General features: G+C 46.5%; 3 protein-coding genes and 4 non-coding genes across 9 annotated transcripts in view; 1 reads left to right on the top strand and 6 right to left on the bottom strand.

Moving 5' to 3' along the window:
* MAP2K1 (mitogen-activated protein kinase kinase 1) overlaps positions 1-14,562 on the top strand; it is an 82,750-nt gene extending 68,188 nt beyond the window's left edge. For both annotated transcript variants that reach the window (XM_028505981.2, XM_036009444.1), the window contains exons 6-11: positions 5,345-5,471; positions 8,120-8,321; positions 9,602-9,666; positions 12,337-12,398; positions 12,757-12,802; positions 13,531-14,562. In XM_028505981.2, the coding sequence (XP_028361782.1) occupies positions 5,345-5,471; positions 8,120-8,321; positions 9,602-9,666; positions 12,337-12,398; positions 12,757-12,802; positions 13,531-13,644 (616 nt within the window). In that variant the 3' untranslated portion in view covers positions 13,645-14,562. The remainder of the gene's footprint in view (positions 1-5,344; positions 5,472-8,119; positions 8,322-9,601; positions 9,667-12,336; positions 12,399-12,756; positions 12,803-13,530) is intronic.
* Positions 14,563-15,671: 1,109 nt separating this feature from the next.
* SNAPC5 (small nuclear RNA activating complex polypeptide 5) lies at positions 15,672-19,416 on the bottom strand. Of its 2 annotated transcripts, none has more exons than XM_036009448.1 (3): positions 19,272-19,416; positions 17,973-18,062; positions 15,672-17,181 (listed from the first exon to the last, which is right to left on the bottom strand). In XM_036009448.1, exons 1-3 carry the CDS (start codon positions 19,359-19,361, stop codon positions 17,059-17,061), a joined length of 303 nt encoding a protein of 100 aa, XP_035865341.1. In that variant the 5' UTR covers positions 19,362-19,416; the 3' UTR covers positions 15,672-17,058. The 2 variants fall into 2 exon arrangements, with proteins under 2 accessions (XP_035865341.1, XP_028362695.1); XM_028506894.2 differs by having other exon boundaries at positions 15,672-17,178; positions 19,272-19,413.
* Positions 19,417-20,663: 1,247 nt separating this feature from the next.
* RPL4 (ribosomal protein L4) lies at positions 20,664-26,034 on the bottom strand. Its single transcript, XM_028506442.2, has 10 exons — positions 25,786-26,034; positions 24,274-24,445; positions 23,977-24,083; positions 23,490-23,628; positions 22,941-23,065; positions 22,276-22,405; positions 21,839-21,995; positions 21,478-21,561; positions 21,064-21,184; positions 20,664-20,979 (listed from the first exon to the last, which is right to left on the bottom strand). Exons 1-10 carry the CDS (start codon positions 25,786-25,788, stop codon positions 20,749-20,751), a joined length of 1,269 nt encoding a protein of 422 aa, XP_028362243.1. The 5' UTR covers positions 25,789-26,034; the 3' UTR covers positions 20,664-20,748.
* LOC114493635 lies at positions 22,148-22,217 on the bottom strand. Its single transcript, XR_003684256.1, has one exon. It is a non-coding gene; the product is annotated as a small nucleolar RNA SNORD18 (small nucleolar RNA).
* LOC114493633 lies at positions 23,162-23,234 on the bottom strand. The gene has a single exon (XR_003684254.1). It is a non-coding gene; the product is annotated as a small nucleolar RNA SNORD18 (small nucleolar RNA).
* LOC114493636 lies at positions 23,691-23,789 on the bottom strand. Its single transcript, XR_003684257.1, has one exon. It is a non-coding gene; the product is annotated as a small nucleolar RNA SNORD16 (small nucleolar RNA).
* On the bottom strand, positions 24,155-24,225 carry LOC114493634. Its single transcript, XR_003684255.1, has one exon. It is a non-coding gene; the product is annotated as a small nucleolar RNA SNORD18 (small nucleolar RNA).
* Positions 26,035-26,042: the final 8 nt, after the last annotated feature.

Below are 26,042 nucleotides of genomic sequence, written 5' to 3' on the forward strand. Positions count from 1 at the left end.
GAGAGGCAGGCAAGCCTGAGCCAGGAGGACATGGACGTGGGGACATGTTGGAGAGGTAAGGAGGGGCAATGGAAGGCTTGGAAAGGCAGGCCAAGAGGCTTGGACTGTTACTCTAGGGAAGATGGGAGCCACTGCAGGCTCTGTGCAGAGCTGTACGTTGAAGGGGGGAGATATCGGAAGTAGAAACAGGAGAGAGGGGTCGCGACTGTAAAAAGCAAATGTGGATGCTGACAGAGAGAACACTCTCTGATTTTGTCTGACATGCACCTCCTTTGCGCCCCCAGAGAAGATCCCGACTTGGCTGGGGCTGCCAGGGAGGAGCTTGCTTCAGCCACAAGCTCTGAAGTTGACAGGTCTCCAAGCAGCTTATCAGGCTTCCCTGGTCACCAGGAACAGCCATGTGTAGTGCCTCTGGCTCCCAGGATACGTGGTCGGAGCAAGGAAGTGCCCTCAGGATTTCCCTCTGCTCCTCTCTGCCTGTATCACCATCCTGGATCTTTGCAGCCTCCCAAGCAGTGCTGTTCCCTGGGGCGGGTGGGGGAAGCGGAGCTGACAGTCAGGGCTGGAGGAAAATGTGTTACATAAGTTTGAAAAAAAGGAGGCCTACTTGCATCATGAATAGAAATCAGATGCAAGGACAGCTACAGAGGCAGTGCAGTCGCTCCTGAGCAGCAGCTACGGCCTGGAGAGACGGTCTGAGCCAGCCTGCAAAGGCGTGCCTGGGCCCTGGGGAATTGGGGGGGACTGCCGCTGTCTTGTCTTGGGGGCAGCCTGTGAAAGAATCATTTCTTTGTGTTCCTGTTAACATGGTGTGCTTTTATTTTATTTTTTAAAATGTTTTACTTATTTTTAGAGCAGTGGTAAGGGAGGGAGACAGGGAGAGAGATATCAACGTGAGAAACACCGATCAGCGCCTCTTGTCTGCCCTTAACTGGGGACCTGGCCCACAACCCAGGCATGTGCCCTGACCAGGAATTGAACCAGTGACCTTTCGGATTGCAGGACAATGCCCAACCCACTGAGCCACACCAGTCAGGGCTGGTGTGCTTTTTAAATGCCCACATTTCATTACATTGATGCTGGTCTCCACCTGGTGAGGTGGCGAGAGCTGCTTTACCGGCAGGCAAACCGCAGACCAGGGAAGTGAAGTGGCTCGGTCAAGGCTGCATGTACAGCAGGCGGCAGGGCCAAGGATTTGCGTCCAAGTGCCTTGTCCCTTTAGTCACTTCCACTCTTTTGCTTTAAAACAAAGCCTAACAGGCCACTCCTAAATCGGCCATAGGAGCATTTGGAAGGTGCGGGGGCTGAGGGCTTCATGGCCAGGCGCAGGGATGGAGGCGTACCATGGTGTTTGGTGGGAGTGGGGAAGAGGGAGGTGCTCGTTAGGTGCCTCCGTGCGCCCTCCTCATCAGGCCTGGTGAACACCATCACACGCCTAGTTCTTCCAGTTCTGTCCTGTTACTCAGCATCTCTTTCCACTGAGTAAGCGCTGACTTCAGGGGCCGGTCCTCTGTCCTCTGTGTGAGGAGGGCCTCCTCGGTAGAAGGTGTTTGTCTGGGCTTGTCCTCATGTTAGGCTTGGGAAAGACACGAAAGTTAGTCCCTGACCTCCTAAAGTTTATAATATCCCCTTGTGCTTGAAGTGCCTCTCCAAGAGGTCACACAGGTGGTTGCTCAAGGGTCATCTCTACAGCAAGGCCTTCCCTCAGCAGCCCTGCCGCAGCAGCGATCTCCTGCCCCGCCTGTGCTTTTCCATGGTGGTGGTAGTTTTATTTTCTTCATGGTACTTGAGACCACTGAACGTTGCACACTGGTTACTCAGTTTGTTTTTGTCTGTCTCCTTACACCAAAATGTAAGCTTCATTTCACCCTGAACACTTGATCATTTCGCTTGCTGCTGTCCCCCTGGTACCTGCATGTAGTAGGTGCTCAGTGAACACAGGTGAATGGGTGAATTGAGTAATATGACAGTGAGGTAAGTGGGAAGAGGACAGGTGTAGGCATCAGAAGGTCTGAATTCTGATTCCAACTTTACTCAGTTTTTGCTGTGTGACCTCAGGCAAGTCCCTGGACCCCCTTGGGCCTTAGACATTTCATTGCCACCATGAAGGGGAGGAACCAGATGCTCTTTACGGCCACTTCCGATGCCTACGTTCTGAAAATCTATTTGTAGGAGACACGGGGTTGCTGAGGGGTCTGGAAACGTCTCATATCCTGTGTTCCTGTGTCCTGTGACGTGATGAGGGTGGGTCTTACAGAGACTGCGCAGATGGCTCAGAGGTTGTGCATCGGCTCACCGCGTGTGTAGATTCATCGTTCATGGTGTCTGGAGTGCCTGCTGTGTGCCAGGGCTTGTCCACACTTTGGGGTTGCAGTGGTGAGGCAGATCGCCAACACGCCTCCCTCTCGGAGCTGATGGTGGGGAGAGAGGGGCTAGAGTGGGCCAGGAGCTGTGGTTATGAGCCCTGCCCTGGGCTGGGGATGTTGAGGGGCTAGGTGGGGGCTGGGCAGGGGAAGGACTTACTGGGAGATGAAAGGGTGGGTTGTTTTGTTTCAATGTACTCTTGGAAAGATTCTTAAATAGACCTGTTAGAATCTGTTTAAAAATAAATGCATTTACCTGAGAGTATTAAAGGGAAAAATAAAATGTTAATAGCAGTTCTTGTATGTTGGAATTATGGGGACTTGTTTACTCTGATCTACAGATGTTCTGTGTAGTCTCTGTATTGCTTCTGTGAAAGATTCCCAGTCATGGTTTATGACTGTCCCTGGCATGTGGCCTGCTCTGGTGGGTCTCATGTTTGCTGATGTCTGCCCACAAAGTCCTGGCCTGGGGACTTTTACTGAGTCCCAGCCTTGGTTTTCCTACCTGTAAATGAGAATAGCATTTGGCCCTAGTCTGCCCACTTTATACGGCAGCTCTTTGAATCAGAGGAGGCGGTAGAAGAAAATATTTGGAAGTTTACCCCTCTCTGCAGAGGGCATGGCCAGTGGCCTAGCAGTGGTGGCGGCAGCTGGGGCGCATGTGAGGAAGGTCTGTGTGCTGGGGAGGGGGTGGGACTGGCACTGTGAGCACTGCCTTGACCACCGTGAGGAGTTTTTCTGGCCCTCCTGGTTCTGCAGCTCTCCTTGACTAACAGGTAGATGCCACTGTGTGGGCTGTTAGGGAAGTGACTTCAGTGAAAGACTCATGTCAGCTCCTAACCACTGCCACATATAAGGTCTGTCCAGAAACATCCAGTTGTGTAATATGAAAAACTGACATTTACTAAAGAAGATACAAGAAACAGTGTGCATAGAACAAGGATGCCTCAGTCCACTTCAAAGTAGGCTCCTTGGGACTTCACACAGTTTTCCCAGTCACCATCAGCTGCCCTGTCATTTTTTCCTGAATCTCATCGATGGTCTGAAATCTCTTCCCTTTCAGAGGTGATTTTAGTTTTGGGAAAAGCCAGAAGTTGCTGGGTGCCAAGTCTGGGCTGTAGCTGGGCTGAGTCACCTAGGTGATTTGATGTTCTGCCAAACAACTCTGTACGAGACATGATGCATGAGTGGGCGTGTTGTTGTGATGAAGCTGCCAATCACCAGTTGCCCATGGCTGTGGCCTTCTGAATCACCTGAATGGTTTCCATGGAGGAATGTTCAAGTCTAACACAAAATTTGATGCAGAGTCATTGCTCTGTTCCAGGGGTGTCAAACTCATTTTCACTGGGGGCCACATCAGCCTGGTGGTTGCCTTCAAAGGGCCAAATGTAATTTCAACTCCTTAACAGTTGAGGAGTAGTTACATTTATATAGCCCTAAAATTATTTCAACCCTTTGAAGGCAATTTCGAGGCTGATGTGGCCCCCGGTGAAAATGAATTTGACACCTCTTCCTACTCAGTCATTTTGAATACAGTGGCCACACAGTATGTATGCTCATTCAGCGGCGTCTTCTGCCCCCACTGATTAGTACAGTGAAGTCATCATTTTTCACACGTGCACATTCCAGTCCACTCTTCTTGGCTACCTGGTTACATCGATGTTGTGCAGGCTGTTCTCATGATATTAACAATGCCTATTAACAATAGACATACCTATTATTCATGAGACCCACGTGCTCTGTGCTTGTAACCAAGGTCAAAAATAGAAAGTCCGACCCCCACTCCATCCCCCTTTAGTCTTTGGTCTGTAGCCTCAGCAAGCATACAGGTCTTATTATTGGTGTTTTTCTTCCTTATGATCCAACCATAGTTAATTGTGTTTTGCCGATAGGGGTGCTTTAAGTGACAGACTTTGAAATCTTTCTTCTTTTGTTTTAAAGATTTTATGTATTTTTAGAGAGAGGGGAAGGAAGGGAGAAAAGGAGAGAAACATCAGTCGGTTGCCTCTTATATACATCCAGCTGGGGACCTGGTCCACAACCCAGGCATGTGCCCTGACAAAGAACTGAACCAGCAACCTTTTGGTTTTCAGGCCTCCATTCAGTCCCCTGAGCCACACCAGCCACAGCAGACTTCGAAATCTTGATTATTCATGGTAACTGACTCCTTCCATGAGTCATCTTGCCAAGTCTGGATTCCTAAAGAGTTGACGTTTGCTGGTTCTCTGTTCTGCTTCTACAGTAGCTTGTCATTTCCTCTCTTGCCAGTTTTTCCTTGAACCCTGAACAAGGGGCAATAAGGGGTCTCATTGTCAAGTTGTAACTGAAAGCAGGCCCAGCTGTCTACCCCCACAAAAGCCAAAACTCAAGAGGCTGGTGCTGATGTGAAGAAAAGTGGTTTGTTCAGATGCTGGCCATCTGGAAGATGGGGGACTCATGGCCCAAAGTCCATCTCCACCTCTCAGTGGAGGCAGAGGTTTTTATAAGGAGAGAGGGGCCAGAGCAAGGTGATCAAGGGCAGGGGTTGAAAAGTTCTCTACATGCAGACGAGCACAGTCCATTCTGATAAGGCCAGTGGTGGTCCGGTGTGCGTCATCCTGGTTTAGTCATCCTGGTTTTACATTTCCCAGCTTCATACCATCCTGGCTCCACGGTGGCAGGCCAACGAAACTCCAGAGCTAGGATGCCTGAAGGTCAGGGTCTCTTCTGAAGTTAGTTCCTGGGGTTCTTATACAAACATACTGTTTACCTACAAGTTACATATTAGAGTCAGCACTTACAGAAATGATGTTGAAAGAATGGTGGGGTCAGTTACAATTTTCCACAGTCACAAAGTATTTGCAAGCCATGGGCTGGCTCTGTGACAGGGGCGGGGGTGTCCTGGGGCTCATGGTCAGGGCTAGTCTGTCCATGGCGCACTGACTCTTGTCTTCCCAATCCTGGCTGAGTAAGTTCCCACTTTTCAATTTTCTTTTCCCTGCAGATGTCAAGCCTTCCAACATCCTGGTGAACTCCCGTGGGGAGATCAAGCTCTGTGACTTTGGGGTCAGTGGGCAGCTCATCGACTCCATGGCCAACTCCTTCGTGGGCACAAGGTCCTACATGTCGGTATGAGCTGTGGGTTCCATTTCATGAGCTTCTGCTGTGGTTAGGGCTAGGAGCATGTGGGTGCCTTTCCTGTGGAGCCAGAGCCTGGTGATGAAGGGTGGGGGAATGATCAGTGAAGCCCTGTGACCCCACCCTGAGGAGATCGCAGTAAATATGGAGGTGGTCTCCGCCTTCACAGGCCTTGAGCATAACTGGGTTCCTGGGCCTCTTCTCACGAGAAGAGGCTGTCCGATCACAGCTCAGTCTGTGGCCAGTACTTGGATGTTTCCAGAGCTGGGCTTCCATTCTGAAGAGATTGTGAGCTCCAGCTACCCTCTGGACACCTCTCTCTCTGATTGTCTTCAGAACTTCGAACCTTACATACCCAGACGTGGCCCCACCCCAGGTTGTCCCGTCTTTTCCATTAGCAGTAAATGGCATTACTCTTTCCTTGGTTTCCCAAGGCAGAGACCTGGGCATCAGCCATTAACCTCCCTTCCCAGCTCCCCAGCTGCTGTGAGTCTATTAAGAATTGTTTCTTTAGTCCAGCCTCTTTTCTCCCTCTTCATTGTGTGTCTCCCAGTTAACTGCCCCTGCCTCTCACCACAGCCCACCTACCATGTCTCCTGGCTGGAGTCTCTGCTCTAGTTCAGCTGACACCCTGTCACAAAGGTCTTCCTCTTGCTGCCAACTCTGGTGGTCCCCCTGCCACCGGAGCTCTGTGTGTGGCTATGCCCACGCCATGGTAATATTAGCTTGTTCTCTTCCCTTCTCCATACAGCAAGCTCTTTGGAAGCAGGGGTAGGACCATAGGTGTCTCCGTTGTCCCTAGGGTCTGGCTGGGGGCCTGGCACATAGTGGGTGCTCAGGGAGTGGTTGGTGAGTGAGTGAATATTTGGTTGACTGAATGGGTGGGAAATGGCTAGCACACGCCTTAGGATGGTTCAGAAAGGGGGAAACTTAACTGGATGAGTGCCAAGCGGGGCCAGAGGTCCCTGTGGCGGTGGGTGTGAGTGCAGGCCTGGGTTGCAGGGGCCGGGCACGGAGGCTCAGGGCATCTTTGCATAGAGGATGTTTTATGTGTTCTGTGTCAAGCACTTTAACATCTTTACATGACCTCATTTGATCTATGCGGTCATCCCAGGAAGATTATTGTTCCCATTTTAGAGATGAGGAAATCTAGATTGAGGGAGGTTCAGTGACTTGCTCCCTTAAGCTTGCAGAGCCGGGATTGAATGTTAGATCTTCTTACCAGTCTCTCTTCCCACAGCATGCACTCACTTGCTTCTCAGGTGGGGCGTCAGCGGCTCCTGCCCTCCCTGTGTGGGAGTGCGTGTCCACATCTTCACTCCTTCTTGCCTGTCCCCACCCCACCCCACCCCACCCCACCATGGCTCTAGTCGCGGTCAGTGTCCCCCAGCTGGCGCTCCCCCACATCTCCACCCTCCACCGCAGTGACCCAGCCTTAAAAAACATGAACCCCTGGGCCCTTCAGGGCTTTCTTCTTCTCTTTCCCTGCCATCCTCTCATTGCTTCCTCTCTGCATGTCTAAAAACTGGGCCCCTCAACTCTGACTCTCAAATTCAAAATCAGTTGACAGGCCCTGGGACTTACTGATCCAGGGGTTTGTGTAGTGGTTTGAGTTTTTGTGGTTATGTGGTCATTTCCAAAATAGTCCAGTTTAGGAGTTAGGGAAAAATCCTACGGGAGAAATAATTTGATGTCTAAATCAATGTACGATGGTCAGAATAAGGATTTTTTTAATAGGGTTCCCTAAAATACAAGTGGTATATCAAACATTGGTTTTCTCTAGCACTATATACTTTTTCCTTTGCCTCTTCCCATCAACCATTCATTTGTACAGCATTTTGCAGCACACAACACACATTTTCATTTGCTTTGACCTTTCTAATAACTGTACTAAGTAGAGCAGGTATTTTGTTATGCTCTTACTGTTGCTACATCATCATCATCATCACCCGCATTTTATAGATGAGGAAATGGAGGCTCAGGATCGTGTAGCTTACAAGTCCCAGAGTTCAGATTTGAACCCACATCTTCTAACTCTAGATCCTTGCCTTCTCGCCATTCATGTTATCCAAGAACAGTGAATCAGTGGTAGAGTGGGCTTAGAACTTCTTTCTGCCCACCGCACCAGCTCATTCATGGTACCAGAAGCTTCATGCTTCAGACTCAAGTAACAAGATGAGCCTCTTGTGCTGGGCTCTGGACAGGCTGCCCCATGCATGCAAGACAGTGGCCAGGCTGGGCAAAGCTGGAACCACAGCCGAGGTGTCAGCCAGAGTTCAGCTGGGTGGGATGCCATTTAGGTTACTGGGGAGACAGGGAATTGAGGACGGGTCGGAGCCATGGGACTGGCTAGGATTCGGTAAGCACAGTGTTTGGGGACAGGCAATAGGCAAAGTTTAACAGAGGTTAAAGGAGATCTTAAAATGGGATTTGAGTTCTGGAGAGAAAATAAAATCCATCAGCAGACCTAGGGCCGGGACCCTGTGGGGAAGCCTACTCCCCTGCAGTGCAGACAAGCCTCAAAGTGGCAGGAAGTCCTGAGGCTCCCTTTGAGCACCCATAGGGACTCCTCCATCCTCCTTCTGCGTGGGCCCAGGTTATCTCACAGGCACTTGTAACTGTTTCTGTCTCTCCTGCAGCCAGAAAGACTCCAGGGGACTCATTACTCGGTGCAGTCGGACATCTGGAGCATGGGGCTCTCTCTGGTTGAGATGGCGATTGGGAGGTATCCCATCCCTCCTCCAGATGCCAAGGAGCTGGAGCTGATGTTTGGGTGCCAGGTGGAGGGAGATGCAGCTGAGACACCACCCAGGCCAAGGACCCCTGGGAGACCCCTTAGCTGTGAGTGTCCTGGTGTGCCCGAGCTTGGGCTGTGGGGGTCCCTTACTGTTGGGCATTTCTGGAGGGCTGATTCTCTGTACACTCTCCCGAGACTGATTCCCTGTCTCTGGACGCCAGGCTGGGGCTGTGGGAAGCGGAGCAGAAGTGTCCAGGTAGGTGTAGGAAATCACTGTGATAACTGACACTTCTGCCGCTTGTTGAAAGCCCACTGTGTTCCCGGCACTACACTTCACACTTGTGTGCATTATCTAATATTTTTAAATCACGGCATTTTCTTTTTTTAGGTAGATATTTTTACTGAGATAAAATTCATGTAACTTAAAATGCACATTTTAAAGTTCAGTTCAGTGGTTTTCAGTATATTCCCCATGTAGCGCAGCTGTCACCACTATGTAATTCCAGAACGTTTCCGTCACCCCCAAAAGAAACCTCACATCCATTGGCATTTACTCCCAGCTCCCCCGACCCCGTCCCTGGCAACCACTAATCTGTTTTCTGTCTCCATGCATTTGCCTACCATTATCTAATTCTAATAGCAGCTGTATGTGGGCACTATTATAATCTCCATTTTAGATATGAGGAAACTGAGGCACAGAGCACTTGACTTGCCAGGGCCATATACACTTGTAAGTGGCCAAGTCTGAGTCTGAGGTGGTGAGCACTCTGCCTGCCTCTTTGAACGTGAATACTGTGAAGGAAGCTGATACATACTTAGAAGCTTCTGGCCTAGCCATCTTCTTCTTATACAGTCCCTGTGAGGACAGCCGCGTCTGACCTAGGAGACATGGCTGGACTTCACCCTATGAGGCCCACATGGGAGAGGGCGTGCACCAAGGGAGAAGCATCGAAGTGGCTGGTGGCTGTGGCCCACGACTCTGGGGTATACAAGGAAGAAACCCAAGTTCGGGGATAATTAAAACTAGGTTTTTTAATTGTTTATTATTACTTCATTTGTTTCTCAATATAAGGAAGGGAGAAAGAACAGATATAATTATCTATCCATCTCTACTTTATATAACTCAAAACTAGGCCCAGTGACAATTGATTTGCCCAAGGTCAAAAACATGGGATGTGGCAGAGCCCAGGTTCATACCATGCCCAGCTTACCTGTGGCCTTTGCTGGTCCCCCCCGTTCAGGCCTGACCTGTGGCTGCCCTGCCTCTGTTGTCCACTACCCTGTTCTGGTCCCTGGGGTCCATGCTCAGCATCTAGCCCCTTATTGGCAAGTATCATCCTGTTTCTGAGAAGTGTTTTCTTCTTTCTTTTTATAAAATCTCTAGCTTATGGAATGGACAGCCGACCTCCCATGGCAATTTTTGAGTTGTTGGATTACATAGTCAACGAGGTAAGGACTGCATGGCTTCCTAGACCGTGGAGTCTATTTGCTCCTCTTAAGAAAAAGCTCACAGTTGCTTTGACTGGGAAAGCCGTGAGTTCCCACTGAATGGGCTGCTTGGGCCTCGGGATCCATGGGTTCTGCTTTGTGCGTCACACTTTTGGAATTGAGTGGCTGGTTTAGAGGCTGCAGCAATCCAATCCCTTCCCCAGGGAACATCTTCAGGTAACTCAGCCCCTCCTCTTTTCTCAGATTCAGGAGCCTCTGCTTCACCCACTTACATTCTCATTCCTTCATTCACCAAGCATTTCTTGTGCACTTACCATGTGCTGAGCACTGGCGGTGGCAGGAGTGAGGGGGACATCCAAAGATGGAACATCCAAAGTCCCTAGTCGTGAAGGCTCTTAGATTGTGTAGGGGAGGCGAGGCAAATGCATTTATGACTGCAATATTGGGTTTTGTCTTGTGCCATTAAAAAGCAATGAATATAAAAAGTGCCAGTGTAGAAACAACGTATGTATATACCGGTATGTGCGTATAAAGTCTGGAAACTAATACACCACAGATGGAATTACAGGTGATTACAGGTTTCTGTTGATTGCTGTTAGTTTTGTTTTTTTTTTTACAAGGAACACATATTGTATGTAATAATGTGTGCCAGTATGTTTAAATGAAAAAATGGATCAAGGGAGGAAGAGACTGAGCAGCATTCATCAGATTTGGGTGGGTTTGAGGGGAATGGGAAGGTATGGGCTGGCACCACGACTGCTCAGAGAGGTGGGGCAGCGCTCAGGACAGTATTTTGGACGATAGGGCCAGGGCTTCTGGCCCCCGGGGCAGTGTGGTTTGTGGGCCAGGATAAGCTTCTGGCGTAGCTGGGCAGCAGCTGTGAGGGCCCCCGCTCAGCCTGGGTGTTTGGTAAAGGGCATCAGTCACCCTGTTCTCTTCGTCCTCAAGAGACTAGTGGAATAACTTTTCATGCTTTCTTACTGCTCTCTCAAACCAGGTCCCAAAAAGCTCAGAAGGGTCCCTTATCTATTACAAACTCAACAGGGAAGATCCTGGTAACCCCAGCAGTTACTAAGCCACTGTCACTGGGTCACAGTCTGCCAGGAAGGTTAGCGACCTCTCTCTCCTGACTGCACAGCGTTAAGCTAAGCACCGTGGACATAGAAAAGTTCAGGACCTGACCGAGGCTGCTTTAGGACTCGGGAAGGGCCGAGAGTGCATTGCATTGTGGCAGTCAGGAAAGCAGTCCCCTGCTGTTGTATCCATGGGTTCCACTTTGTGGGACCTAAGCTGAGTGGTGGTGGGTGGGAGCCACATTAAGGGAAGAAATGCCCTGAGGTTACATGTGCAGCTGCCAGTCACCTAGTGTGCACTGCTTTCTTCTGTATTTCCACATTTCCCTAATCAGGTCTCTAAGCACTGCCCAGGTGGGTCAAATGGATTTTGTTATGCTCTTCATACAGGTGAGGGAACTGAGGCTCCAGGATGAAAGCTCAGGTTCCTCCCACCTACTGCTATTCCTCCCTTACCACCTGCTCCTCCCAACCCACCCCCTCAACCTGGACCTTTCAGGAGGCTGGGCTGCATGGTGACCGGTGCATGTCCCTCACACTGTGCTGGCACACGGTCTCTCCCTCGCCTGGCCCCCTCCTACTCAGGACTGGGATGGCCTCTGTAGGCCCAGCTGCTCATTTTGCCCTTGGATGTTCCCTTCATATTTCCCTTTCCTGCAGTGGGGAGTCTGAGGTTGTGCCTAAGACCTGGGTTTTAATCCTAGACCTCAGATCAGACTTACTCACCTGCTGTTCTTATAAGGCATTCAGGGGAAGAGGGCTAGGCTAGGCTTTTCTGTAGTGCCGATCTTTAACTTTTAGTCTCAAATTACTTGTTTATTTGGGCAATACATCAGAGCAGTGGCTTCCTGGACAGCTCACAAGGTAAGCTCACAAGGAAGCGGCACGCAGTCCCCGAACAGGTCACAGGGGTGGGTCACGTTTCCTGAGCTGTGTGGAGCACAGGACACTGCGGGGCCTTGTCCTCAGGAGCCCCAAGTGATGTCCACTGTGCACCTGGGAAAATGAGAGCTGTGGCCAGTGTTCTTGCTCTGGTGCCTACAACAGCTTCAGTCCTGGAGTGAGTGTGCAGCTAACATTCTTCCAGACCCTTTGCCAGTTAATGTTTTATTAACCTTTCTCTTTCCTTCTGGGCTTAGAAACAGGATATATATTTTATTAGTTAGCTAGTTAGCCTTCTGTGACTTCCACAAGTGTTGTCAGGGCTGGACTGGGCCTGGTGGTTTGCATACGCCCCTAGCTGCTGCTACGGGGAATTGCTGGTTGTTTGCATGCCACCCTCCCAGATTTTCTGCTGTAGAGTGTGAGCTGGAAAGGGTCATGAGGCCCTCATTTCAGAGAAAGGTAAACTGAGGCTTAAGGGGAACAGCGATCTGTTCAGTAATTAGCCAAGTGAGTGGTAGAACACTGACCTGACCCCAGTTCTGTGGTTTGAGGCCAGTGGTTCCACCAGAATGACACGGCAGCCAGTCACTGGCCTCCCATCCTTGGCCTGTACTTGAGCTGGGTAAGGGCAGCACTGCCCAGAGGGGTTGGGGAGGAGAGATGGCCATGGCAGGAAGCCCAGCATTTCTCATGTGTCGACATGTATTTGCAGCCTCCTCCAAAACTTCCCAGTGGAGTATTCAGTCTGGAATTTCAAGATTTTGTGAATAAATGGTAAGTTGGCTCCTTATTATATGGAAGAGTACCCCATTTTGTCAGGCTTCCCACCCCATCTGGGGGAACATGGCTTTGTCCTTTCCCGTCTCTACTGATCCTTTCGGCTGCTGCCCTTCCTGGGTGACCTGACAACTGCAGTCAGTCAAGTAGCTGCTGCCTTTTGACCGTAGTCGGTTCAGCAAGCAGTTGTTAACCTGCTGTGGGTGTGGCCTTGTGCTAAGAACGGGAAGGTGAATAAGGCTCAGGCACTCCACAGAGCCTGCAGGGTGTGGGGAGGACAGGGAGGTAAACATAAGTAATTGGAGGTAGAAGCAGCTGCAGGCAATAGCTCTCATGTTATTTTTCTTCCTTTAAGCTTAATTAAAAACCCTGCAGAGCGAGCAGATTTGAAGCAACTCATGGTAAGTTCATTTATTTCAGATTTACACTACTTGATTATTCATCTGTTCTCCGCTGTCAGCCATGCATCTAGTACTTCCTGGGTCCATCCCTGCTCTGCCTTGACCACAGCAGTCCTGGCCCTGCCATAGGGTCCCGGACACCAGTCTCCTCTGTCCTCCCATCAGTTTAAAGGAAAAACTGGGGTGGCCCTGCAGCCCCAAGTCCAGGGAAAGAAAGGGCCAGCCCACCCCTTCACGGGGACAGGGTCTTTTTCTAATATTGACCAGATCACTTTACATTTAGCTCCCTCCCCAAGCTACTCTCCACTTGCCTCCTCTTGTTTGGTGGTGGTGGTAAAGGGGAGCTAAGTAATACTGTGAATACCTGGGCTTACATGTCTTACAGAGCCTGTACAGTGTAACTTGCACTTTCATCAGGTCCTTTGTTCCTTCTAACAGTTGTGTGAGGCACTGAAGGCAGAGCTACCATCCCTGTTTCATAGCTGGAGAGAGCAGGCTCAGAGAAGTGAGCCAGTTGCCCAAAGCCGCACAGCTGGTGTGGTTGGCAGAGCCAGGGAGAGCTGGTCTTTTGTCTGGCAGCTGAACCTGCTTTCCTGGCCCCCACTGCTGCTCAAAGGCGGGCTCCAGGAGCTACTTCCAAGTGTCACAAGCTCTAGACCTACCAGGACTCTTGAATTTTCCTTCTGGGTGGCTTTTTAACATTGCCTCCTCTGTTTCCTCACATGCAGGTTCATGCTTTCATCAAGAGATCTGATGCTGAGGAAGTGGATTTTGCAGGTTGGCTCTGCTCCACCATTGGCCTTAACCAGCCCAGCACACCGACCCACGCAGCTGGTGTCTAAGTGTTTGGGAAACAGCAAAGAGCAAGTCCCCTGCCCAGTGGCGTGTCATGTTGCTTTCAGGCCTATTTCCCACGTCTCTCTTCAGACATGCATTTCACATATGACAAAGGATGAAGAACACAGCATGTGCCAAAACTCTATTTGTGTCATTTTTAATACAACTGTCTTTATTCTTATTATTATTCCCCTAAGAGGATTGGCTTTGCGCTTGGGGCTATTTTTGTGTTATGTTGATGATCAAATCATGTGCAACATTGAATTACAGTGTGAAACTTTGGTGACTGTGGGTAGTCATTTTTACTGAAAATTGCACTGCTCTCCCTCACGAGGATTGGCTGGCCGGCCGCCTGGATCCTGGGGATTCTTTGACACTTGGTGGTACTTCACTCTTGCCAGGCGCACCTTCTCTACTTGCGGAAGGAGCCTTGTAAGATCCTTCACAGGCAGTGCATGTGAAGCATGCTTTGCTGCTATGAAAATGAGCATCAGAAAGTGTATATCATGTTATTATGTTTTTGCCTTTGGTGTAGAATTCAGTAATTTCCATCAAAATCTAGCCAGAGCCCTTCACTGCCATGATAATTGGGGCTTCACCAGTGTATCTACTCTGATGATTTGCAGACTTCTGGTTGTATTTCTATATTTATTTTTAAATATACTGTGTGGGATATTTAGTGGTATATGTCTCTTTAAGTTTGGATTAGTGTTTCTAAAATGGTGGAGTTACTTTGACTGTCACAAGTGTATCAAGGCATTAAAATGTATGAGATTTATCTTTCCCCAAATCCAAATACTGATGCTATTGTAAACAAGTGTGTATAGTGCCTAACAATTGTATGGAAATCCTTTTAACAACCTTAATCCAAATGTTTAACAAATCTAATCTCTTATTCTAATAAATATATTACCAAGTTAAAAGGCTGAAAGGTGTTTTTAGAGTTAGGATATTCAGCGTCTCATAACAAGAAATCAGATGGTTTTTCTGAGCATTATTCTGAGGGGAAAGGTAAGGACCGGAAGGAGGCCGGAAGGTGGAGATGCTACTGTGAGGACAAGTTCAGTGCTTTGGACTAATGGGGCTTCCTGAAATTCCAACCGTGGACTTTGTCCAGCTCTTCTCAGCAGACACCCTTGTCTGTGAATCTCCCCACCACCTTTCCTGTGGACCTGTGAATGTGCTACCTACTACATGCGGCAGCAGCAGTGGGTGGGGGTGGCCAGTGTGCTCAGAGGAGCACCCTGCAGGTGGTCAGCAGTGCCTGGCTGGCACTGGAGCCCAGCTGGGACAGCGTGTCTGTGCTGCCCTGCCCCGCCGAGCGCTGGTTTCCCCTCCACTCGCTCCACCACTTACCTACACCTTTCTGGAGAGGAGGGACATGCCTGCTGCCAGTTTTGTTATGGCTGTGAGGTCACAAAAAACAAGGCCGTGTCTCAGCTGGCCATTGGTAGGTACCCTTTCCTTCTTTGAAATGACTTTTGGAACTTCAGGTCCAGGTGAGGCTGCCTGGTCAGTGCCTCTCCAGACCTACGTTCTTCTTTGGGGGGACCTATTATAGAAAGCTAAGGTAAGTATATATTAAAAAATAAAATGCATATTTTATTTTCAAGTTAAAAAGAGAATTTGGGTGAATCTCCTGAGCAGGTAGTTCCACTCTGGATCCACCAGAGCTTGGAATGCAGTCCAGATTTTAAAAACTGGTCAGTATTGTATACTGCTGTCTGAGAGTCAGTTTTTTCTTGCTGCGGGGCTAATGTCTAAGTCAACATACTTTCTGACATACAAACATTCAGGCCAAGGTTTAATACCCACATCTTCCTCATCCTGTCTTTTGCTAACAGGGAAAGTAGCAACGGTACTGAGAATGTCTCATTAACAGGCAAATTCTACCCGAGAAGGGAGGGATGGTGTAACTCGAGTCTAAAATCTGGATCTGGACACTTTCATGCTCTTTATCTTTTGAGGGGTGCTTTAAAATTCTCTCTTCATATCTCAAGGTATTACTTTCAAGAGACAAAAGATTTTTCCCCCCAGTAATTACTAAGAATTATCTCGTTCTCCAGAATGTTCCCTGCATGTCTTGCTGTGTTGAGTTCCTCATGTCAAATTCCTTCCTCAAATTTCTTAAACACTGGCACTAATTGGATTTTTCAGTTATCTCAGTAACCTGTAAAAATAGGTACAAATACCCTCATTTAACAGACAGAAAAGTGAGAGTTCAAAGATGCAAGAGGGCAAGCAATCAGATAGTGGTAGGGCTGGGGTGCAGAACCAGTTTTCCAGCTCTTACAACCCATGCTCATATTTTAAGTTAGACCCCAAAATGTATAACCTTGATAAAAAACTATCTTCACATTGTTTTCTAAGAAACATGTTCATTTAAACTTCCTGCTACTTCCTGTATGAGTAGCTCAAAATAACTTTAATGAAAATTAACATGTTCTCTTTTCTGGAATAGCTACTTAAGTTCTGCTTGAGGAGGTTCTTTGTGTTTGGCTTTTCTGTTGTATGGACAGGGCAAGTTATTTCTACAAAGTTAGGTAACTAACCAGTACATTCAATGGCAAAGGGAGAGTATCCAGAAATAAATCTCAACTTCAAATACCAAGTTTTAACAACACTTACTCTGTGACTATCATCTCTTTATTAAAAGTCCAATCCCCCAAGCAAGGTGATTCCTTCCCTAATGACACATTTCCTCCTAAGTGAAGAAGTGCATTTTAAACCATCCTGCCGTACTCCTTCCCCCGGAGGAGGAACTGATCCATTTCCCTATTGCTATCTGGAAACCAGCGGCTGCACGATGGCTACTCATCTCCTTTATTTCTAAGCACGTTTTATCGGTGTCTCAACCTAGATGGGATGACAGCCACACAAAACAGTCCGTAGTGGACAGTGTTTCAGGACATCACTGAGAAGTGGCAAAAGCTTGTGCCCTCAAGTGGCCTTCTGTCCTTGTCTTCTTTCTTTCCTAGACTTTGGCTATGCTTACAAGGGTACAATGGTATGCAAACAGCCTGACACTGATTTGCTTACAAGAGGCACTGTTGATCGGAAAGGCTGGCTTATACTTACACTCTGCCCTTTTGGCAAATGTCAGACTTTCTCAATAGCACTTCAAAGGAAATGTTCTGTTTTGAACACAATTACTGGATCTGACCAGAATACAGACACAGCACCACCCATATTGCTCAATGCTCAGACACTGCATCTTTACTTTTCCCCGTGCTGCTAATTTTTGGTAAAGCATTCTGAAACTTGAATTATTGATGGAACCAGTTTCGCAAGTGTGCATCCTCCTGAAGTTCTTGCTCTCTTTAAAGCAGGCGGGAGGGCCCATGGCAAGAATATTTGGAAGGAAGTTTCTGAGACTTCGAAATTTAATTTGTATAACTAATCCTGGCTCTTTCCCCACTTCAGGAATCTGATTCTTCTTCTTCTTCCTCCTCCTCCTCCTCTTGTGTCACATGGCTTCTTGTGCTCAGCTCCAATGCAGTTTGGTTGATTGATGCTTCATTGTCTACATGCACCGACATCTGCTTTAGCCAAGGACATCATGGGTTAGGAGGGAGGACACTGGCCTCAAAAACAGCAAATTTTAATCCAAATCTCAATTGTGTGTTCATTCCCAGTATTTACCACTAAGAACTATGACCACTTTCCTATTTCTCCAGATTCTACCCCAGGCTCCCCTCCAACCTGCATTGCTAAAATGGGAAGTTAAATGCCTAGATTTGACAGAATATCACCTCATTTACAAACATGGTTCTTATGTAAGAATTATGCTGGTTTAGCTGTACTACTTTCAAATGGGTTTAAAAGGCTTCACACAACTGAGAGAACTGCTCAAATATCATGTATTTAGAAAGATTATGATTTTACTGATTTAAGTGAGGGCATTTGGTAAGAGGGAGGATACAATGAAGACTAGAACTCACTTGTTAGCACCATGCTTTGCAATTGAAGTTATCTTCTACTTCTGAACCCCAAACTAACTTACTCACAGAGCAAGAGGTCTGCCATGTCCCTGCAAAGATCTCTCCTCTCCTTGCGTTCATTAAAGTAAACAGAAAACGTAGATGACTAGGATGGTGTAGACAATATAAGTACCTAATGAATAAATCAATCAAGGTGTAACCAGCTGGGCTGTTCTTGTCTAAAACAGTAATACTGAATAGTCAGTTTATATAAAACTAGAAAATTCCTGCCAGTACTTCCCTGAGTCCCTTGGGCTTCATACGTAATTTACAACAGTTTCTGACCTCTAAACATCACAACAGCAGAATGGGCTGCACGTTCTCTCCCTACTCCCACACTTCACTAAGCTTACATCGTGTGACTGTTCACGTGCAGCTTGAGAAGGCAGCATCTCATCCCCTCTTCTGGAACTAATCATTGACTGGAGGGCCAGTTCCTCAACCTAGAAAAGAGGAGTTAAGGATATTTTCCTTATATTTTCACTGGGCTACTGATGTAGGAAAATTTTACTGTTCATGCTGTAAAAGGTTGGCATCAGGAAAGGAAGTGAGAACGGTACAAGCTCCCTGCCACTCTAGAGAGCAGGGTGGAATCCTCCAGTCCCGCCCCCCTGGATGGACAGGTGCTCCAACCAAGCCAGGGTTTCCACTCCCCCAGACCTGGCAGCTCTGGGAAGAAAACAAGAGTGAGGTCTTAAAGCCTAGTGTCATCTTCTGACTTCACAGAGGGCAGATTCCTTAGGTTTGAGCTCTCTACCTAGTAATGAGAAACTGAAGGTGGGAAGAACGGAAAATGGAAGTGTTCTCAGGAACATAAAGATGTGTAGGCTTTGAAGTTCATCAATAACACATACACATTAGGTACCTGTACAGGTACTGTGATGTCCTGAGAACGTGAGTTAAGTGTGGGCTATGACAACTGTCCTGAGGAAAAGTGCTTATTCTATTGATATGTCACAGTTGTGTACAATGCTTTTCAGTTTACAATGGGCTTTCATAAGCCTTATCTCATTTGGACTTAAAAATCCTGAAGAAGGGTAAGGGTGCTGAGCAGGAATTATCATGATCATCAATCACACTGGGGCTAAAGGGTGAGTGGTAATGCACAGGTCTGGGAAAGGGTCCTGGTGGGCCTAAATCTCTATTCCCAGTTAAGGCCATGAGGTCAGTAATCTCTGTGGAAAGAAAAACTGGGAACTCTGCGACAAGTCTCTTCACAATGGGAGAATGCGCGAGGCTCTTCTAGCTCTGCAATACTAGAGCCATTTCAAGCGGCAATACAGCCTGGAAATAGTGGCAGTAAAACCTGCAGGAGCTCGGGAGGAAGGGGATGGTGGGTGGAGATGGTCGAACTTTCTCGTGGGAACCACCTGCATTTCCGGAAGATGTGGTATAGGAATGAACTCGCCAAACGTGCAGATTCCCGGGCCTCAACCTAGACCTACAATATCAAAGTTCTGAGCTGGGCCTGTAATCTCAAAACAAGCGCACGCGGGGCTTGTTTACCACCAGGTCAGCACTCTAACCGCCAGGTGAGGAAGGGACCACCAGCAGCAGTGCTGCACCGCATATGCCTGGGGTCCGCGTAGAGCGGAGCTCAGGGCAGTGGCAGGTGGGGGAGGTGATGGGGCGGGTGGGGGCCGCGGGGTCACCTTGAGCCGGTTCAGCTGGTCGTGCAGTGCCGCCTTCAAACGGAGCAGTGTCTCCTCCTCCTTGCGCAGCTCCTGGAGCCTGCTCAACATCGTGTCTCCTCACACCGCCCAGTTGTTTGGGCGCTTGGTGATGACGTCACAGCCCCGTGTCCCGGAAACGGAACTGCAGGCTGCCTGCACATGGGCACGGGGCGGGGGGTGGTTCCTGCCCTCTCTGCCGGGAGGATCCCCGTGTTTTAAACTGTAAAACCTAGGACTTGAATAGGATTCCTCAAGAACAGGGCCTTGAAACTGTACAGAACCGGAAAGCTGCTCAACTATTGGGTTTCAAATGCTTCAGTTGAACAGTACCGTATCGTACTTCTAATGTGACAGACAAGAGTTTTTACATTTGATTTCAGAGGTAAACATTGATGCTGTTCCGCTTAATTGTGCATTCAATGGTCAATTCTTGTATGTGCCCTGAGGGCCAAGTGCAACCTGTGTACAGGGACATTCTAACCAGTGGAGCAAGTCTAGGGTTAAGTGGTTGCCACCACAAAACCTGCATTCGAAGGTAGGGATTATCAGCAGCATTCAACCCAGGAACAAGCCCCCTAGTGTTGGTTGTCAGAGGTAAGGATTGCCAGTTACATGGATGTGCTTCCCAGGAGACTGTGGAAGCGAGCATGAAAGTAAAGCAAATTGAAAGGTGGTGCTTTCGCATGCTAGGGAATGGAGATACCCTGAATCTGCAAATGGATTATGTATCACTTGTACTATGGACTTGACTGCCAATACAAAGGGGGGAAAAAGTCCTAAAATGAAGTCAACTCTAGGGCAATGACCTTCAATGGCAAATTAAAAGAAACGTGGTTTGATATATTCTTTATCATGCTTGACTAACATATGCATTCTAGAACATGCAAAACTGGTACTTCTGGCACTATTCCAAGAGGTAAAATATCGAGTGTGGCCAAGAATACCCTCTAATGGCACTCACTGATCCAGGTTGTAAAACAAAAACATTTCTCTGAGGAAATCATGTTTCTCACTGCTGCGTCTGAAGTATGTATTCTGATTATGCCCTCTTGTGGTTATTGGAAATGTCAAATCTATGAAATTCTCTAGTTTTTGTTTTGGCAGGGGGTTGCAGCTTCATTTTAAGTTTCTGTGTATTTGATTCCAGCCTTCTCACCATCACCTCTTTTCTCAAAAACATTGCGTACAAAATGGATTGGACTTTGTATCTGTATTTATGAAGCATCCTTCCTACAATTCAATAGCATGGATTTTGTATAAATTCAATGATCCATTTTAGATCAGATTGTTAACAAATGAAAGGCTGGAGTTAACAAAGAACGTGTCATCAAAAACAATTCTAATGAAGACTCACACAACAGATGCAGTAAGTCATGTTTCTCACTGCCTTTGACATGTTTATTCAAAACCAGCTGTCCATAGTGACTTGACTGTTATAGAACAAACAAATATAAGTTTATGCCACAGGCTTCTTTTCTTCTGTGGTAGGTTTCTTTTCTGCAGGCTTCTTCTCAGCTGCTGGTTTCTTGGTAGCTGCAGCCTTTTTTCCCACCACAGGCTTCTTCTGCTTCTTAACACCAACAACCTTCTTTCCTTTCTTTCCTACCACAGGCTTCTTGCCTGGAACCCCCTTCTCATCTGATTTGGCTTTTAGTGCTGCTGCTGCTCTATCCACCCGGAGCTTGTGCTGCAATAAATCAAGAAGAAAATCTAAAAAACCGAATCTTTCTAAAGACTTACCGTATCTGAAAAAACCCAAATTATCACTTACATTCCTGGCCTGGCGAAGAATAGTGTTCCGGCGCATGGTCTTTGCATATGGATTTAACTTCAACATGATTCTCAGGTTTTTCAGTGGATTCTTCTTCAGGACTCTGCGATGAATCTTCTTGCTATAAAAAAGACAGTGTATTAACATTTTATTCCATTATCCACATCTTTAAAAACCCTCACCAAGGATATGTTTTAAAGAAATTGACTGGAGAGGAAAGGGGAGAGAGAAGCAGCAACTGTCTGCCTCCCACACACCGGTCAGGGATCAAACCTACAACCTTTTGGTGTACGGAGCTGACACTCCAATTAACCGAGTGGGTCAGCCAGGGCTACACTACCTACCCCACACTTTACAAGCAAGTTAATTATAATAATCTTGGGGCAAGCATTACTATAAATATCACAACTTTACCGTGGTGCTCGGAGGGCTCTTTGGATCTCTGGACTTTTTAGGATTCTGCTAAGATCTGTATTGAGCATCTTGTGCATGGGAAGGCTGAAAGGAAAATCAAGAAAATGTTGAAAACAGATGCCCAATTCTTTTCATGTGATTAAAACGAACCTCAATGTTTAACTATTTAAAGCTCCCCAGAATTCAATGAAAATTTCCAACTACCCTATCACTCCTCAGAGCATCTCATCATATTGCATCTGTACATAACAGGAAATAGCAATACAACACAATGTTATTTAGACTAAAACATGAAAACCAATTCAGAATGTGAACACAGTATAAACATCTATGTTCCGTACATGAATATGAAGACACTCACTTGTAGTTACTCTTGAGGGAGGCTGCTTTACGCCAAGTGCCATACAGATCATCTAACTTGCGGAAAGCACTTTCAGTCCAAATGCAGAAACGGCCCACATGCCCACCAGGAGCAAGTTTCAAAACGTTCAGTTTGCTTACATTAAGCAGAGTAATTCCTTTTAAAGGGAAAGGAAAATTAAGGCACGTGTATTTCAATAGTACTTCAATAGAAGAAACACAAATCGTCTTGACAGCGTATGTACTATATAAGATACCCGTGAACTATAATTATGAGGTTCCAACCATTAACAGTGTACTCATTTAGCCAAGAACCAGACATTCCACAGAATCATGTGTTAGAGAAACACGGACCATAAAGTGGAATCTCATCACAGTAAAAGTTGAGTACATCTGCATAGTTCAGGCTACCAAACATGAAGGCAGTAAAAGAATTACCAGGAATGTTTCTGAAGGCTTTGTTGATACCATTGTCCTCATTATAAATGATGCAGGGTCCCCTGCGCTGGATACGACGACGGTTTCTCATTTTACCCTTGCCAGCTCTCATTCTCTGAGAGGCATAGACCTATTAAGTGAGAAGGTTTAGTGTTCTGATTAAGATGATCCCTGCAACAGTTCTTTAGTTATAAACCACATATAGACGATGGTACACCATATACCCTAGGTGTGTAGTCAAGTAGGCTACATTCCATCTATGTTTAAGTACTGAGAGTCACATGGGGACGAAACAACCTAACAATGCATTTCTCTGACTGTATCTATTGTTAACCAGTGCACGACTGTGTAATATGGTTCCAGAGTACTTGCTCTCATATGTAATCATATCTAAGACTTGTAGTTAACACCATCCTTCAGCACTCTTTAAAAAAAAATTTGATTTTTTTTTTAGAAAAACAAAGAATCAGAAACATTACTTTATTGTTCCACATATGGACACATTCATTAGTTGATTCTTCCATGTGCCCTGACTGGGTACTGAACATGCAAATGTGTAAGTGTACTAGGGCGATGTTCCAACGAAATTACCCGGCCAAGGCAGCTATGTTTTGAAAATTAAATTCTGACAAATTTGTGTGAAGGACTACCAACATTAAACCTACCTTTTTGATATCATTCCAAGCCTTAAGCTTCTTAAGAAGCAAAACAGCCTCTTTGGTTTTCTTGTAGCTTTCAACTTTATCTTCAACCACCAAAGGAAGTTCAGGAACTTCCTCAATACGATGACCTGACAAAGCCAATTAACACTGAGATGGTTACCGTGAATCTTTTGAAAAACTGGAACATTTTATATAACCTACAAAAGCCAAGTGGTACAACCTGCCAAATCAGAACCTTCCACAAATATCATGTGTTTCAGAAACACGGACCAATTAAGTGGAATCTCATCATTTTGACAGTTGAAAACAGAACAGGCAACATGAAGTGAAGTTTTCTAATATACTAAATCACTGTGTATTTGAATTACTTGCATGTTACATAGTATTCACTGATGACTGATTTGTCAGACTGAACAGAGTATTTGGTAGAAGGAAATTCAGACACTGGGATGAATACAATTTACAGAGGTTATTAACATGAATGAAGAGGTTCAGGTGAAGGAAAACATGGGTATTTTATACCACTCGTGTAATACAAAATATACCACAAACCTTTAGACATGACCAGTGCTGGTAAGGCCGAGGCAGCTAGGGCAGAGCAGATGGCGTATCGTTTCTGTGTCGTGTTCACTCTGCGGTGCCAACGGCGCCAGGTTTTGGTTGGTGCAAACATGCGGCCCCCACGACACATCTATTTTTCTCAGTTAAGAATCACATTTCTCAAATGTTAGCAACTGAAAAAAGGTTGTATCTTGCTCAGTAAGAATTTTCGTCACCCTTCTGAACCAGCTTACTGACAGCAGGCAACTGTCGCCGTGAACAGAGTCGGACGCAAATTACGACATCATTGCAAGTAAAACTTTCTAATGCAAAGCCCCTGTTGGAATCTTCCAGATTTCAAGTATGTCTAGAGTTAGCTGGACACTTAGTATTTTGGGTAAAAATATTTTCAAACTACTAACACGAATAAACCAGGATGAGCCTGCTAAATTCCACAATGGCCGACAAGTAGGTAATGACACACACACAAAAAAGATACATTTCCAAAAGCACCCTGGCCAGAACGATGAGTTCCACCACCTCGAACTCTGGGAATTCGAGCCACAGCTCTACCAGTACCCCAAGACTCAGCACTGGTTTGATGTCCTGAAATTGGAAAGAAACCAAATTTTAGCTACCCAACCATATCAATGTGACAATTATGCATGGCAGCAAACAGCATCAGAACATCCAGGAAAATCATCGGATTCAGAAACACGGACCAATGGAGTGGAATTTCATCACTGCTGTTAAGCAGCTCTTAAAACATTAAAACGTGAAAGATCGAAATCCATACCTGCCAATTCACTGACAGCATAGGGCTGTCTATTGTTTTTGCGCAAGTTGGTGTGAACAAAGTTCACAATATCTGGTCGAATGGGAGCCTTGAACACAGCAGGCAAAGTGACATTTTTGCCAGACGATTCCCCCTTTTCGGAGTACACTGATATCAGTGGACGAGCACACGCCTGGGAAAAAAGGAAAAGGTATTTATACTGACAAGAAATGTCAGAAGCACTCTTCTCATGTGCCATCAATGCCGTTAAACCCTCAGTTACAAGAGTCTAGAGTTTGGCCAAGTAGACACTGCCTAAAACGAAAACAAAGGCTGTGTTACAAACACATCTCGTCTTATTAACTTCAGTAATTCTTACCTGGAAGAACACTTAGAATCAAGTTGTACTACGTAACTTTCCAAAAGAATGCTTTACCACTAAGCTTTCAAACCAGGGCTTACAAAGTGAAATAATCAAAACACTTTAAGATTTGAGAATGCAGGTTAAAACCAGGACCCACACCTTCACCCCAAATGCCAGCAAATCCTGGTCTACAACTCCTAACTTCCATCCTTGCCCCCTTCATCCTACTCTAAACACAGTCTCCAAAACTAAAAAGTTACTTTTTGCTCAACCTTCTCCAAAGACTTACCAGCTGAAAATACAACTTAAAGTTCAGAGTATGGCCTATACGATCTGCTCAATCTCCTGACCACTTGCTTCAGATACACTCAGGGTAATAATCTTCACCCTCCTGCCTCGGTGTTTTCTCATGAAAGATATTCCCAGCATGCTTCCTCACCTCCTTCAGGGTACCTTCTATAGGTTTCTGACCGTTTAATGCCCAATTACTGCCTCCTTTCCTATTCCTTATGTGCAAAGCACTCACTACCATCAAACATTACTGTGAATTTTACACCTAAGTCAATTATGATCTAAGCAACACAGGCAGTTTTTTGCCCATTCTGTTCATCAGTAGTACTATAAGCTGGCTGAGTTCTAAGATTTGGGGAACACCAATAATAAAATTCTTAAGGGGAGGAGACACCTTTCGATAGAGGAGATTAAGGTGAACAGTCAATAAGTCAGATAAATCGTGGAAAAACAAGTATTTAAAAACAAATCTCCCTCAAAAATGGGATATTCTTTACTAACCAGCACTTGGAGATACAACGCCTAAAATTGACTCACCACGACTCTTAGGACTCAAGAACTTCCAAGTCTTCAATACAGCTCGTGACTTTTAAGACCAAAGAAAGCTATAATTCCGAAAGACCCTCTGCGCCAGAGAATCATCTGGTGTCTTGCGTTGTTTCCAGGAGCAGGAGCGCCCTGTGCCTGGGGGCCCACGTTGCCTCTAAGATGGCCGCCATATGGCGGCACTACCCTATTCCGCTCAACAAACAGATGCATTTGGTCCTCGTCTCCTTTTCCCTGCTTTCCCTCCATAAGATTTTATGCCCTGAACCCTCAATCCATTCCTGCCGAGCCCAACAGACGGGGAACGACCAGCAAGGAGAAGTTCTACTCACCATGGCGTTGAGAGGAGAGAGAACACTCCTCTCGGCCCGGCGGCTCACACAGGAAAAGGAAGTACTTAGCACTTCCTCGTTCTATTGTAACCTTCAACTAGCCTCGCATCTTGCTCCGCCTTAGAACAAATCCAGAGATACAAAATCTCTTTCTACCGCTCTAAAAAAAAAATAAAAACGCAGTATTATTTCTTCATATGGATCACATTACGGTAACTTGACTTCCAAAGTCAACAACAGCTCTTAGAAACGAGGGA

The sequence above is a fragment of the Phyllostomus discolor genome, chromosome 1 (genome assembly GCF_004126475.2).
Source record: "Phyllostomus discolor isolate MPI-MPIP mPhyDis1 chromosome 1, mPhyDis1.pri.v3, whole genome shotgun sequence".
Taxonomy (NCBI): domain Eukaryota; kingdom Metazoa; phylum Chordata; class Mammalia; order Chiroptera; family Phyllostomidae; genus Phyllostomus; species Phyllostomus discolor.